The sequence below is a fragment of the Microtus ochrogaster genome (genome assembly GCF_000317375.1).
Source record: "Microtus ochrogaster isolate Prairie Vole_2 chromosome 6 unlocalized genomic scaffold, MicOch1.0 chr6_random_2, whole genome shotgun sequence".
Classification (NCBI taxonomy): domain Eukaryota; kingdom Metazoa; phylum Chordata; class Mammalia; order Rodentia; family Cricetidae; genus Microtus; species Microtus ochrogaster.
In genome coordinates this window covers 10,423,869-10,436,407 of record NW_004949095.1, presented here as the reverse complement: position 1 = coordinate 10,436,407, position 12,539 = coordinate 10,423,869, and the positions used below count along the sequence as shown (strand labels likewise).

The window sequence follows — 12,539 nt, the reverse complement described above, 5'->3', positions numbered from 1 at the left end:
CAGGGCTCCCTGACCTGTGGGAAGTCCAAGGACCGCCCACCTCCATCCAGGTTTAGTATATACTTATAAATATTTACATATATTTATATTGAAATAAAAATTACAAAGGATCAAAACATTAATGGAACGGCTGAGAACTACGGCTCATGCCTGTAATCCCAGCACTTGAGAGGCGGGAGGATTATCATGAATTCCAGGACTGCCTGAGCTACAGTGAAACCTTACTTCAAAAGAAAGAAGAAAAAGTATAAAATAAAATAACTTATGCTACTCTTACAATTTTATTCCATTGTTTTTTAAATTTATTTATTGTGTGTGTGAGCACGAGAAGGTCAGAAGACAATTCATAGGAATAGTTCTCTCCTCCACTAAGTGGGTCCAGGGGATAGAACTCAGGTCTTCAGGCAAGAAGACAAGGGCCTTTACCCACTGAGCAGCTGGCTTGCCACCTCCCATCGTGGGCTTCCTGGTTCTTGCATAACTCACACTATAATTACTAACACCAGTTCTCAGCCTTGGCACATCATGGGCTCTGTCAATTTATTACACTACTAGAAGTTAAATAAGCAGCCAGGGGAATCTCATATAAGAGGAACACAATGTATTCAATTTCCAAAAAGCAGTTTCATCTGAATGTGGTGGCAAAAGCCTGCAATCCCAGCACCTGGGAGACTGAAACGGAAGAATCATGAGTTCAAGATCAGCTTGGGATACCTACTGAGACCCTGTCTCAAAAACAAAATAAAACCTTCAGCTGTTTAAAGGGCCACAAAGTGACAGATAAAACTTACTAGTCTTAGAAACAAAATGTTTGTAACCTGAATTCAAAGCCCAAAGAAGGAAGACTTGGTTTTGTTAAGTTTTAATAACTCAGGCTGCAGAGATGACTCCATCAGTAAGGCATTTGCCTTACACGCAAAGGACCTGAGTTTGGATCCCAGCATCCCTGTGAAGGGTTCAGTTCAGCTCAGTTCCAGCCTGTACTCCCAGCAGTGGGGAGGTAGAGACAGGAGGATGCCCCAGGCCTGCTGGCCAGCCAGCCTAACCAATCAGTGAACTTCAGATTCAGTAAGACAAACTGTCTCCAAAAATAAAATTGAAGAGCAATTGAGAAAGACACTCATTGTCAACCTCCAGCACATGCAGGCAGAGTTTTTGTCTGGCCAACAGCTCCCAAATAAACACACTGGGGCTTATATTAATTACAAATGCTTGGCCAATAGCTCAGGTTTGTTACTAGCTAACTCTTAAAATTATATTAACCCACATTTTTTATCTATGCTCTACCATGTGGCTTGGTACCTTTTCTCAGTATGGCATGCTCATCTTGCTTCTCCCTGTATCTGCTGGCGACTCCTCTGACTCCGCCCCACTTTGCCCCATCTCTCTCAGTTTGCTTGTACCACTTAATATTCTTGCCTGGCTACTGGACAATCAGCTTTTTACTAACCACTGAGAATAATACATATTTACAGTGTATAGAAGGTTTATTCCACAGTGCACACACACGCACACACGTATACACACACACACACCAAATAAATAAATTTCTGTAACTCAAAGACTAATTTTGACAGTCCATAGACTATTTCAGAAGACAAAAAGGTTTTCTAATTACCCAAAAACTATAAGGATTAAAGGCTTGTGAGACAAAAAAAATAATATTGTTTGAATAATACCAACCATTTGTATTATAGCTACATGAAATCTGGCCTCTTCTATTAAAACTTCATCTGTTGGAGACTCCTCTTTTGGACCATGAAAAGAGGAAACCTGAACAGTGTGCGTCTGTTTTAAAATCTAAAGAGACAAAGTTGATAATAAGCAAAAACAGGCTAAAACAAGATAAACATCGTACTTAACAAAGATTTTAGTAACTCGCTCAGAATTGCTACAGCAATAAGCTGTATATAACTTGATTAATGCTTTGTCATATGTGTCTTAGTTATGGTTCCTATTGCTGTGAAGATACACCATGACCACGGCAACTCTTATAAAGAAAAATATTTAATATGCAGCTTACAGTTAGAGGTTTAGTCCATTATCATCATTGTGGGAGGCAAGCAGGTAGACGTGGTGCTGGAGAAGGAGCTGGGAGTTCTACGTTCTACCTCTTGCAGGCAACAGGAAGTGAACTGAGACACTGGGTGTAACTTGAGCATAGGAGACCTCAAAGCCCTCCTCCATGGTGAGACACTTCCTATAACAAGGCCACACCCACTCCAACAAAGCCATACCTCCTAATAGTGCCATTCCCTTTGGGGGAGCATTTTCTTTCAAAGCATCACAATATTAGACCATTGATTTCAATTGCCATGAAGGAAATATTCCATTGGGAGATTTAGAAGCCAGTTTACCCTTTAAGCCTGTCTATACTTCACTAATCCCGACCTTAGCATGTGGTTTCTACTTTTTATAAAACACAGAGAGAGATCTCTTAGGATCTCTACCTGTTGGAAGTGTCATCTTAGCCGAGGTCATTGCTTGGAATTTAACCAGCCATTTTGAACAAACATCCGTTTTCCTTGTATCTAATATAAAGGCCAATCATGAAGACTATTTTTTAGGGACAGAATTCAAAGAAGTTGCTTCACCAGGACATCAAAGTTAATAGATTTCCCCCTCTATTTTCCAGTATTTGGTTAGTAGACTCACGTTTGTACATATGTGTATGTACACAGATGTAAGTTTGTGTATGTGTGTGCACATGTGTGTGGAGGAGAGATCACCTCAGAAGAGCCACTTTGGTTTTGGTTTTGGTTTTGGTTTACTTTTCAAAGGGATCTTTACTAATTAAATTTGTTCTTGACAATTTTAGACATTTACTTTTTGAAACAGTCCCTCACTGGAAGCTCACAGATGGGGCTAGGATGGCTGTCCTGTGAACTCCAGGGCTCCCCAGAACTGAAATTACTAGCAAGTACCCTCACACCGGGCTCTTCCATGTATGTTCTGGAAATCAAACTCAGGTCTCCATGCTTGCGTGTCGAGCACTCTACCCACTGAGCTGTCTCTTCAACCCCAGAATCGTGTCTCTAATACTGAGTCAGGGAAGACAGGAAGACCCAGAGGGGGAAAATAAGATGACCATCATGTCTATCAACTCACAGGATTGTATCCAATATTTGCTTTTTCTTCTACTACATTCCAGTTAACATTTGTTAAAATTTTTTCTGTTTTAAATAAATTTATTGCATTCTGTATATTCTGCTGTATGTGTTCAATGGCGTTTCGAACAGCCATTTGTCTTGGGAGGGAGAGAGCACACAAACCTGTGATCAAAAAGAAGAAATGAAGGTATTAGCATAGTTCCCACCCCAGCTTTCACCCCTCCCCTTGTTCCCACTGCTACCAATGCTCTTCTGCTGGATTTCTCTATATGTTTGTTATTTCGCCATTCTCATGTAATTATATTATAAATAGCTTCAGATTCCTCTTAGATGTTATTAAATGTCCCCATTTGTGATTTTATTGTCTCTATGTTTACATTTGTCTTTGAATTCAATTTTTTTTTAAAGATAAGCAGCTTCAGCAGAGCTTGGGAAGCATCTCCCTATGTCCTTTCTCTCCTTAGTCCTTCTGCCAACAGAATTTCTGACTTTTGACTAAAAACATGGCCAACCAGAAAAAAAGTGATTTTCGAGGTTCTGTCACTCCTGAGTCTCCCGTAATTAAGCTTGAGCCTATGGAGTGTGCATTAAAATGATACATCTGTCCTTAAAGAAGAGCTGCTTGTCCTCCTGTCCCCACATTCCAACTTCTTCTTGCTAGCTGGTCAGACTGTGGACACGAGCAATTTCTCTCGTGTTAGTTAGACTTTGGTACAGAGCAGTTTCTACCCTGCAAGCACAAAGGCAGCCTATGGACTAGAGAAGCAGTAAGAGAAAGGGGGCCTGGGTCTCTGGACAACAGACCCAGCAGAATCATCCTATTATTATAGACATACTGGTAGAAGGGAAAGACCTGGCTTTTTTGGGATTCTTTTCATATGTTTTTATTAAATTATATGAACCAATGATGCAGTTAAAGAATAATTTATATGCAATTCATTAATGAAAAGAAGTCATGTATGAGCCAGTTCCTGCAGTCCATAAAACATGTCTACACAATCCTCCATTAATACTCTATTTGCCTTTTCTCTCAAACAAACCTCTATATAATACAATATAATATATAAAGTATATAATAATATTTTACCTAATGTCTTGGCTGATCGAAGCATCATATGTGAATTTATTCCTGTTGTCAATATTGATAGTATTTGTATATAGAATATAAACTAAAACCAAAACATACAGATGTTAGAGCCAAATATCAAATACTCTTCCCAGGGATAAACAATGTTCATTTAACCACCTGTAAAACTCTAACTCAATCCATATTTTTAAATTCTGTCTCAATAAGCTAAAGTCAAAGGGTTGTTTTGTGGACAACTGTTTGGCCAGAGTACATGAGGCAAAAAATAATTTTCAATTTGAATAAGAAGAAAAGGTTAATCATGTATATTCTGGGCTAAGGACACTGAGAGAGAGAGAGATCTTTCCAATGCTTTGGGCCAGTTAAGCCCTCCGAGCCCCAGTGCCCTTCACTGAAAAATAAAGTTGATAACAATATCTCCTCCAAAACATTTCCCCAAACTGATCAGAGTCATCCAAGGTATTTGCCAAACATTCTTACTCCCCGGTGCCTGCCCAGAGTTGTGACTATAGGTTTGGAGTACAACACAGGGAGTTCTTAATATCATGTCGACTTGGGGAACACAATAAAACAATACCCAAATGTTAGCTCACAGCTCATTGGTTTGATTTTAGGCCAGTTCATTGCGTAAGAGAGAATCTGAGAGGCTAAGCTTTTGGTTATTGTACTTTTCCTTTGAGACATAGGAAAACTTTTAATGTCTTTTTTTTTTTAACTTTTAATGTCTTTAGTGAAACCACAGACTTTATTCAACTCCAAATTAACTTCCAGACCAAGTCCACATATCTTAGTCTGTGGAAAGACTGGGAAGGAACCCAAGTCTCTCTCAAGAACAATGATTCCTCTTTGGGGAATTTGGTCCCTGGAGTTTCTTTGATTTCCCCATGTACAAAATGAAAAGGTTGATAGTTAATCTTAAAAAAAAATAACAATGGCAATGGGTTTTTGATCCTACTGCACGTACTGGCTTTGGGGGAGCCTAGGCAGTTTGGATGCTCACCTTACTAGACCTGGATGGAGGTGGGAGGTCCTTGGACTTCCCACAGGTCAGGGAACCCTGATTGCTCTTCGAGCTGATGAGGGAGAGGGACTTGATCGGGGGAGGGGGAGGGGGAGGGAAAGGGAGGCGGTGGCAGGGAGGAGGCAGAAATCCTTAATAAATAAATAAATAAAATAAACAAATAAATAAATAAATAAAAATGGGTATTTGTACCCCACAGGCCTCTGTGACAGGAAGAAAATAGCAACAAAGAGAAAAATCCCTGGCCAGCAACCAGACATCAGACACTCTGCGTTCACTTCCAGATTCCTCAGCAAACAAGAAGGTGGCTGTCTTGCTCCTTCCAGGAAAAGATTTAAAGTGTGTTTCATGGGGAGGTTGTTGGAAATTAGTTCTGAAGGTTTCTAAGAAATTTCTCTACCTTGTTCAGTACTGCCATATACACAGAGGTGCAGGGACTAGGGCTGTGTTAACATATTTGCTTAGCATGTACAAGGCCCTTGGTTTGATCCCCATCACTGCAGAAACAACAATGGTGAGGTCCCCTCACACTACCAGTGCGTATCAGGGGTGTCTGCTTCAGCACCACACCTCTGGACTGCTAGAACCCACTAGCGAGCCCAAGGCTTTGAGAAAGAGGAAAGGAAATCAAGTTTTGTTTGTCACTACAGATCACGAAGCCTTCAGCCAGACTTTTTTGAGACAGAGTCTTTCTACAAAGCTATGGGTGTTTTGGAACTTCCTGTGTAAACCAGGCTGGCTTTGAATTCACAGAGATCTGCCTGCTTCTGCCTCCCAAGGGCCGGGACAAAAGGCATGCGCCACAACTGCCTGAGTTCAGCCAAACATTGTTAAATGAGTCTAAAGACTAAAAAATATGCTTAATGCAACAATTTATAAACTCAAAAGATATATATTCCTTTGGTACACATCACTAGCATCTCCAATTTTGTTCTGGCAGCTACATGAATTTGAATGTCCAAATTATTATCACTTTTCTGATAGTTATTAGGGGGAAAATGGCATTTGTATGCTTTGTAAAACTTACTGAGCATTTATTAGGTGTCAGCTATTTTTACAACCCTCAATTAGAAGCTGAGATTCAATGAAGCAAAGGTATATTCCCCAAAGTCAGCCAGTCCGTGAATGGTTGAGTCAGGATTGGAAATCAAACATACAAATAATCCTATTAACAATCACTGTGTGGATGTTGGCCCCTTCCACATGATCAACATAAACTTTTTTCTGACAATTTCCTTTTTTACTGAAGAGAATGCATTTAAAAAAAAAAAACCCTAATTCAAAGTTGGTTAACTTTAAGATGAGGTATAGTATGCTACATAGTAAGTAATAAATGAGTCAATAAAAATATTCGTAGCACATGATTATTTTCCTTACCATATGCGGTGCCTCTATTTTATGTTCAGAAAAACTATAAATATCTGGAGCCAGGAGTAAGCTAAAAACACCTCTGATTCCAGACCATGCGATGACAACGCCCCATCGCCAGTCATACTCATAACTTGAATGCATCAAAATAGGGCTCACGAAGAGAACAGTAAGCAACCTGGGCACAGGAAAATGGCATAAATAAATAAAACGTACATCATACAGTAATGTTATACATGGTTAAAATTGTGTACTCAGCACAAAACTTCACTTAAGAGTTTCCAGGGATGAGAAAACAGCAGAGGTTACCAGTAAGTCCCTGGAGCTAATCTGAAGTTTGTGAGCACTATAGTCTGTGTATAGTGGAAGAGTCTACACAAATGTAAGGATTTATCGCTAACACTATGGTGTATAGTTTGCAGCTAGGTAGTAAATTCTTATATGGACAGTTCTCCAAAGCATCTTGACAAGTTCATCTGTTCTGTGACAAACCACAAAATGACTGAGAAACTGGAATTGGAAGAAGTGATGATCAGACGCCCCCCACAAGAAAACAAAATTACTATAGACACATTTATAAACTTAACCAGGCAAATTTTTTTAACCTCCTACAAGAAGCATACACTAGGCCTGGGGAGATGGTTCAGGGATGAAAAAAATTGCCGGAGAAGTATGGAGACTGGAGTTCAGATCATAGAACCCAAGTAAACACCTGGTGGATGTGGTGGTCCCCCTGCAATTCCAGCCTCAGGAGGCAGAGGCAAGAGATTCCCTAAGTAGACTATGAGAATAGCTGTATCAGTGAGCCTGAGCCCTGGGCCTGACTGAGAGACTACCTCAGTGAAGAAAGTGGAAGATCAGTAGAAGCAGAGTCTCAAAATCAACCTTAGGACTCCCCCACAAGCATGCATACACACACATGTGCATGCACATCCCTCACACATACACCCACATACATGTAAAATATGTGCATATATGCACTATATACATGCCCACAGATACACACACACAAATGGGTGGAAAAGAATCCTATACTTCAATGTGTTTCTGCTTATTTTAAGGCCACTTTTCAACAGGATCTTGTGAAAAAATTCAGAACCTAACCTTCTTTTCGTTGTTTTATGTGTATGGACATTTTGCCTACATGTATGTCTGTGTATCACCTGGTGACCTAGTGACCTCAGAGCTCCATAGCTCCCATGTATCAAATGAGGTCCAATATAAAATTACATCTTCTCCTCCTATCCAGAATTGCCCCCTCATTTGCCTCATTTATCCATAAATCTTCTGCTAACAACTCTTCTCTCTCTCTCTCTCTCTCTCTCTCTCTCTCTCTCTCTCTCTCTCTCTCTCTCTTTCCACATGTGTGGGTGTATGTGTGTGTATCCCTCTCTCTGGATCCATTTTTCTTGAATATGTAAATCTATCACAGAGCAGGCATTTCACAGAAACTCATGACTAGCTATGGACCCCCAGGCATTTCACAGAAACTCATGACTAGCTATGGACCCCCAGGGACTGAAAAGATGGGTTAGTGGTTAAGAGCACTGCCTGCTCTTCCAAAGGCCTGAGTTCAATTCCCAGCAACCACATGGTGGCTCACAGCCTGTAATGAGATCTGATGCACTGTTGAAGAAGAGACCTGGTCAGTTATCCTCATCAACTTAAATCATGAAATCCAATATGGACAAGTTCAACAAATATACAGGCTGCCCATGTATGCTTCAGCATTGCCAGGGCATACATTTCGTTCATTTTTTCACATTATAAAGCTTAGTTTCCTTATGTTACAATCATTTGAATATTTCTCTTATCCTACCAACAAGATGGCAGACTTCTTGAAGAGAGGCACTGTACTTTCATTGCCACTGTAACCCTTGAGACTTTTACCAGAAGCTCTTGTTGTGTTTACCTAGCCTCTTCTTTGCAGATGAAAAGATGTGGAACTGCTGTTTGCCTAGAATGCAGCTTGTGGTGAGGTGTATCACTAGAGAACAATTAGGAGAAGCACCACCTTCTGGAGACTCTAAGTTGAGAAAGCAAATCTGCATAGCCAAACAACCAAGCACCTTGGAAGAGCTGGCTGACCCAGCCCGTCCTAAGACAGTAGGAGATGGGTGTTTCTAGGCCACTCTCAGTTTAGGGCGCTAAACAGGAGGAAGGGAGAGGGGACATGGCAGGAAATTTCCCACTGAAGTAAAAGCTTGATGGCTTCCTTCAGGTCTAGAGTCAGGGATTCAAAGGGGAGACCTTTAAAAATGGGGAAGCTTGTGAGGAAATGTAGTTCCTGTTGATGGCCCAACAGCGGGTGGAAAGTGAGGCGGTCTCTAGGGGTGTGGCAGTAGCCCAAAGAAGCTGGATAGAGCAGAGGCCTGACCAAAGCCTCCAAAGGCACTGTCAGTTCCTGATATCAGAACAGACCTGGCTAGAGAAGACCACGGCAGTTTCCATCATCACTATGATTTGCCAACCACTCCCATCTATTCCCATAAGGACCGGCCATTTACATAAGGGATCTCCCCAACCTTTGAGTTGAAAAAAAAGTATCAGAGTAACTGTGTGTGTGTTTTGTGTGTATGTGTCCACATCTGTGAGTGTGTTTGTGTGTCTGTATATGTCTGTGTGTATGTCTGTTTGTGTGTGTATGTCTCTGTGTGTGTCTGTGTATGTGTCTGTATATGTGTGTTTCTGTGTGCTTGTGTATGTGTTCCTCTGTGTGTTTGTGTGTCTGTGTATGTCTGTGTATATGTCTGTCTGTCTGTGTAAGTCTGTGTGTGTGTCTGTTTGTGTGTATGTGTCCATATCTTTGTATATCTGTGTGTCCGTGTGTGTGTCTGTGTGTTTATGTGTTTCTCTGTGTGTCTGTGTATGTCTGTGTATATGTCTGTCTGTGTGTATGTCTATGTGTGTATCTGTTTGTGTGTATGTCTGTGTGTATGTGGTGTGTAATGTCCTAATGATTCTGATATGACCTCCACTTACATGATAATATGTAACATAAAGTTCCAGAAACAAAGTTTTATTTTTGAGGCTATTATTTAATACCTAAGTTATTACAGACATATAAGGAAAACGGTTTCATATTATACATGTCAGTGTCCAAGTCAGAAACTGGACCATGTGCCCAAGGCTATTGTAGAACATTTAAAGCCATCCCGGAGTCTCAGAGATGGCAAGTATGAGAGAGTGATATGAGCCCAGAAATAAACTTGGACCTGCAAATTCAGGTAGGAAGCAAGGACTGATTTGCAAACCAAAGATGGTTAAGAGACTTACTGATTTAACAGCCACGTGTAAACAGTAAATGTGCATTAGATGTGGCCCATGCTGGACAGAGGGTAGGAGTGGTGTGTTAGATTGCATGGTAATGATTCCTGAATCATAAGACTGGATTCAAAATAGCATCTTATAAAGCAAGGTCCTTTGGCCACTGCACTGTATAGAAGTCACTCTGTCATGAATCCTTATAGAAGACATGCTATCAGGGGCAGGCAGTGGTATTTGAGTAGAGAGCTCATTAAGTCCACCTTTCATCCCAGCTCTGTCCTTGCAGTTTCTGAGGTCCCTGGAGACTTCCTCTGTAAACTGATGCAATAACATCTCTTTCGTGGAGCCAAGTTAATATTAGTGGCTTAGTCCACAGGGCAAGTGCTTAGACAATGACTTTACCGAAGGTTCTGATTCCCACACGTGATGAGAAAGTCAGCAAGATGGGGAATGCCATTCATCTCGTCCTGTGTGCTCTAACTTTGACCTTGAGTTCAAGGACCTGACGACACACAGAACTGCTTTCTGTATCTCCCCTCTGCTCAGTCAGCAGAATCAGTAAGGCAGGCCTGGGACTCGGCATTTCTATCACACTCAGGGGTAAGAAACCTGAAAAAAACCACTCACCCAGGGCTTCACAGCATGCCACTGCCAAGGCCCAGTCAACAGCGCACATTCCCCAGCACAGAACATTTCTTCCCCAGACTCCACTGCTTCCAATTCTAACTCTGAGCTTAAGAATCTAAGTGTGGGCGGGAGGGGGGCTGGGAGATGGCTCAGTTGGCAAAGTGCTTGGGGCACAAGAGTGAGGACTTGAGTTCAATCCCCAGCGCCCACATAAGAGGCGAGAGGAGTAGTCTGTACCTGTGACCCCAGTGTTCAGGAGGCAAAGATGGGACTATCCTTGGGGCCTGCTAGTATGTCAGTTGAGCTGAAGCAGAGAGCTTCAGGTTCAGGTAAAGACTCTGTCCCAAAAAATACAGTGGAGGGCCCAGTGGAGGTGACTCAGCAGATGAAGGCACTTGCTGCCAAGTCTGAAAGCCTGAGTCCCATCCCTAGGACCTACATGGTGTCAGGAGGGAATCAACTCCTACGATTTGTCCTCTGACAGCAAAATGTGTGAATATATGTGCGTGCATGGAAATATATATCAATAAATAAGAAAGCAAATAAACATGTAGTTTTTAAATAAAATAGAGAAAATGTAAAGGAAGACATTCAACATCAGCCTCCACATGTATGCACACACATGCACATATGCACATGCACACACACACACATGCACATGCATACACACCTGAATACATAAATGCATATATATACAGAAAAATCTAAGTCCAGCAAAGAAAACTTTAAAATGAATCATTACCTTGCAAAATTCACTGTTACAAATAAGGTGACAGTGAAAACTAGTGAGTGGAATCTGAAATATTTGATTTCTCCACAGCCAATCACAATGCCAAAGAAGCCATATATTAAATGTTCATATGCAGATGAACACATTATTAAGAACCTAGGATGGATAAAAAGGAAATCACATTTTAATTGGTGCACTTTCAAAAATACATGCTTTTTCACATAAAACTACCTATGTTACGACTCACTAGGTTATAACACTGTTATCTCAGAGGAAACTGGGTCCTCCATCCTGGTTACAGTCAACCACTAAGACAATTTAAGACATTCAGGTCATTGTTTACATCACACCACAACTCCTGGTGTGCCTCTCACAATGCAACAGTATGAGCAAAGAAGAGAAATAAAACCATCCCCAAGCTGGTGATACACCGATTTCTATGGGATTAACCAGCGGTTCATCTAATACTGGAGCTGAATGTCCTGCGTGAGAATGGCTACAAAGAGCCACGTGAGTGCTGCAAAGTGACAGCTGAGGATGATGCAATGCCACTTCACCATTTCTGCTGTGACTTGCATTTGGAAAGCCTCTCTTGTCTGCTTTTCAGTCTGCTGAAGTCCTACACATCTGGGCAACCTGGTTCTTGCCCTGTGTTCTCCATCTGACGCTCTCTGATTAGCCATGACCTCTTCTGAGCCCCTGCAATGTTGGTTGCCTACACCACCACAGTTAAGCAAGGGAGACCAATAGGTTGTTCTCAGATTGCTTCTGAAAAACCTGTGATGTGGCATATGTAGGATATGCTGGCTTGCATGAGCCAGGACCAGATCTGACGTCTCCAGGCAGATCTCAAATCCTGTCTCCTCTCGATTCCGTCTCTGAGGACTTTGAGCTGCTTTGCCCCAAAGCCTCACCAGTGGCTCTCAAGATCTACACCAGGGAAGAAGTGTCAGGAAGCCACATTTTAGCTGCAGAGAAAGCATGGTATCTGGTCTAACTAGGACATCGTATGACTCCCCAAGAGATTCCTGTCTCCTGATTCAAACCACTCAGAGCTCCTGTGGGGAAAAGCATGGATGGAGGACCTCAAACCCCAGTGCTCAGTTCTCAGCTGTCATAGAGTAACTAATGAGCTGAATACTTTTTAAGTGATTTCCACAGAGTCTAACAATGCCTTTGCATATAATAGGGCCCCCAAAATACATAGTTTTAGAATACTTATCACTAGGGTTTTTTTTTTTTTGGTTTTTTTTTTGGTTTTCGAGACAGGGTTTCGCTGTGGCTTTGGAGCCTGTCCTGGAACTAGCTCTGTAGACCAGGCTGGTCTCG

At 41.5% G+C, this 12,539-nt stretch overlaps 1 protein-coding gene across 1 annotated transcript in view; it reads right to left on the bottom strand.

Annotated features, from left to right (window-relative positions):
* Slc9c2 (solute carrier family 9 member C2 (putative)) overlaps nt 1-12,539 on the bottom strand; it is a 64,651-nt gene that overhangs the window by 34,779 nt on the left and 17,333 nt on the right. The window contains exons 10-14 of the mRNA XM_005364014.3: nt 11,223-11,366; nt 6,596-6,764; nt 4,198-4,279; nt 3,109-3,272; nt 1,684-1,773 (exon numbers count right to left, since the gene is read on the bottom strand). Coding sequence (XP_005364071.1) covers nt 1,684-1,773; nt 3,109-3,272; nt 4,198-4,279; nt 6,596-6,764; nt 11,223-11,366 — 649 coding nt within the window. The remainder of the gene's footprint in view (nt 1-1,683; nt 1,774-3,108; nt 3,273-4,197; nt 4,280-6,595; nt 6,765-11,222; nt 11,367-12,539) is intronic.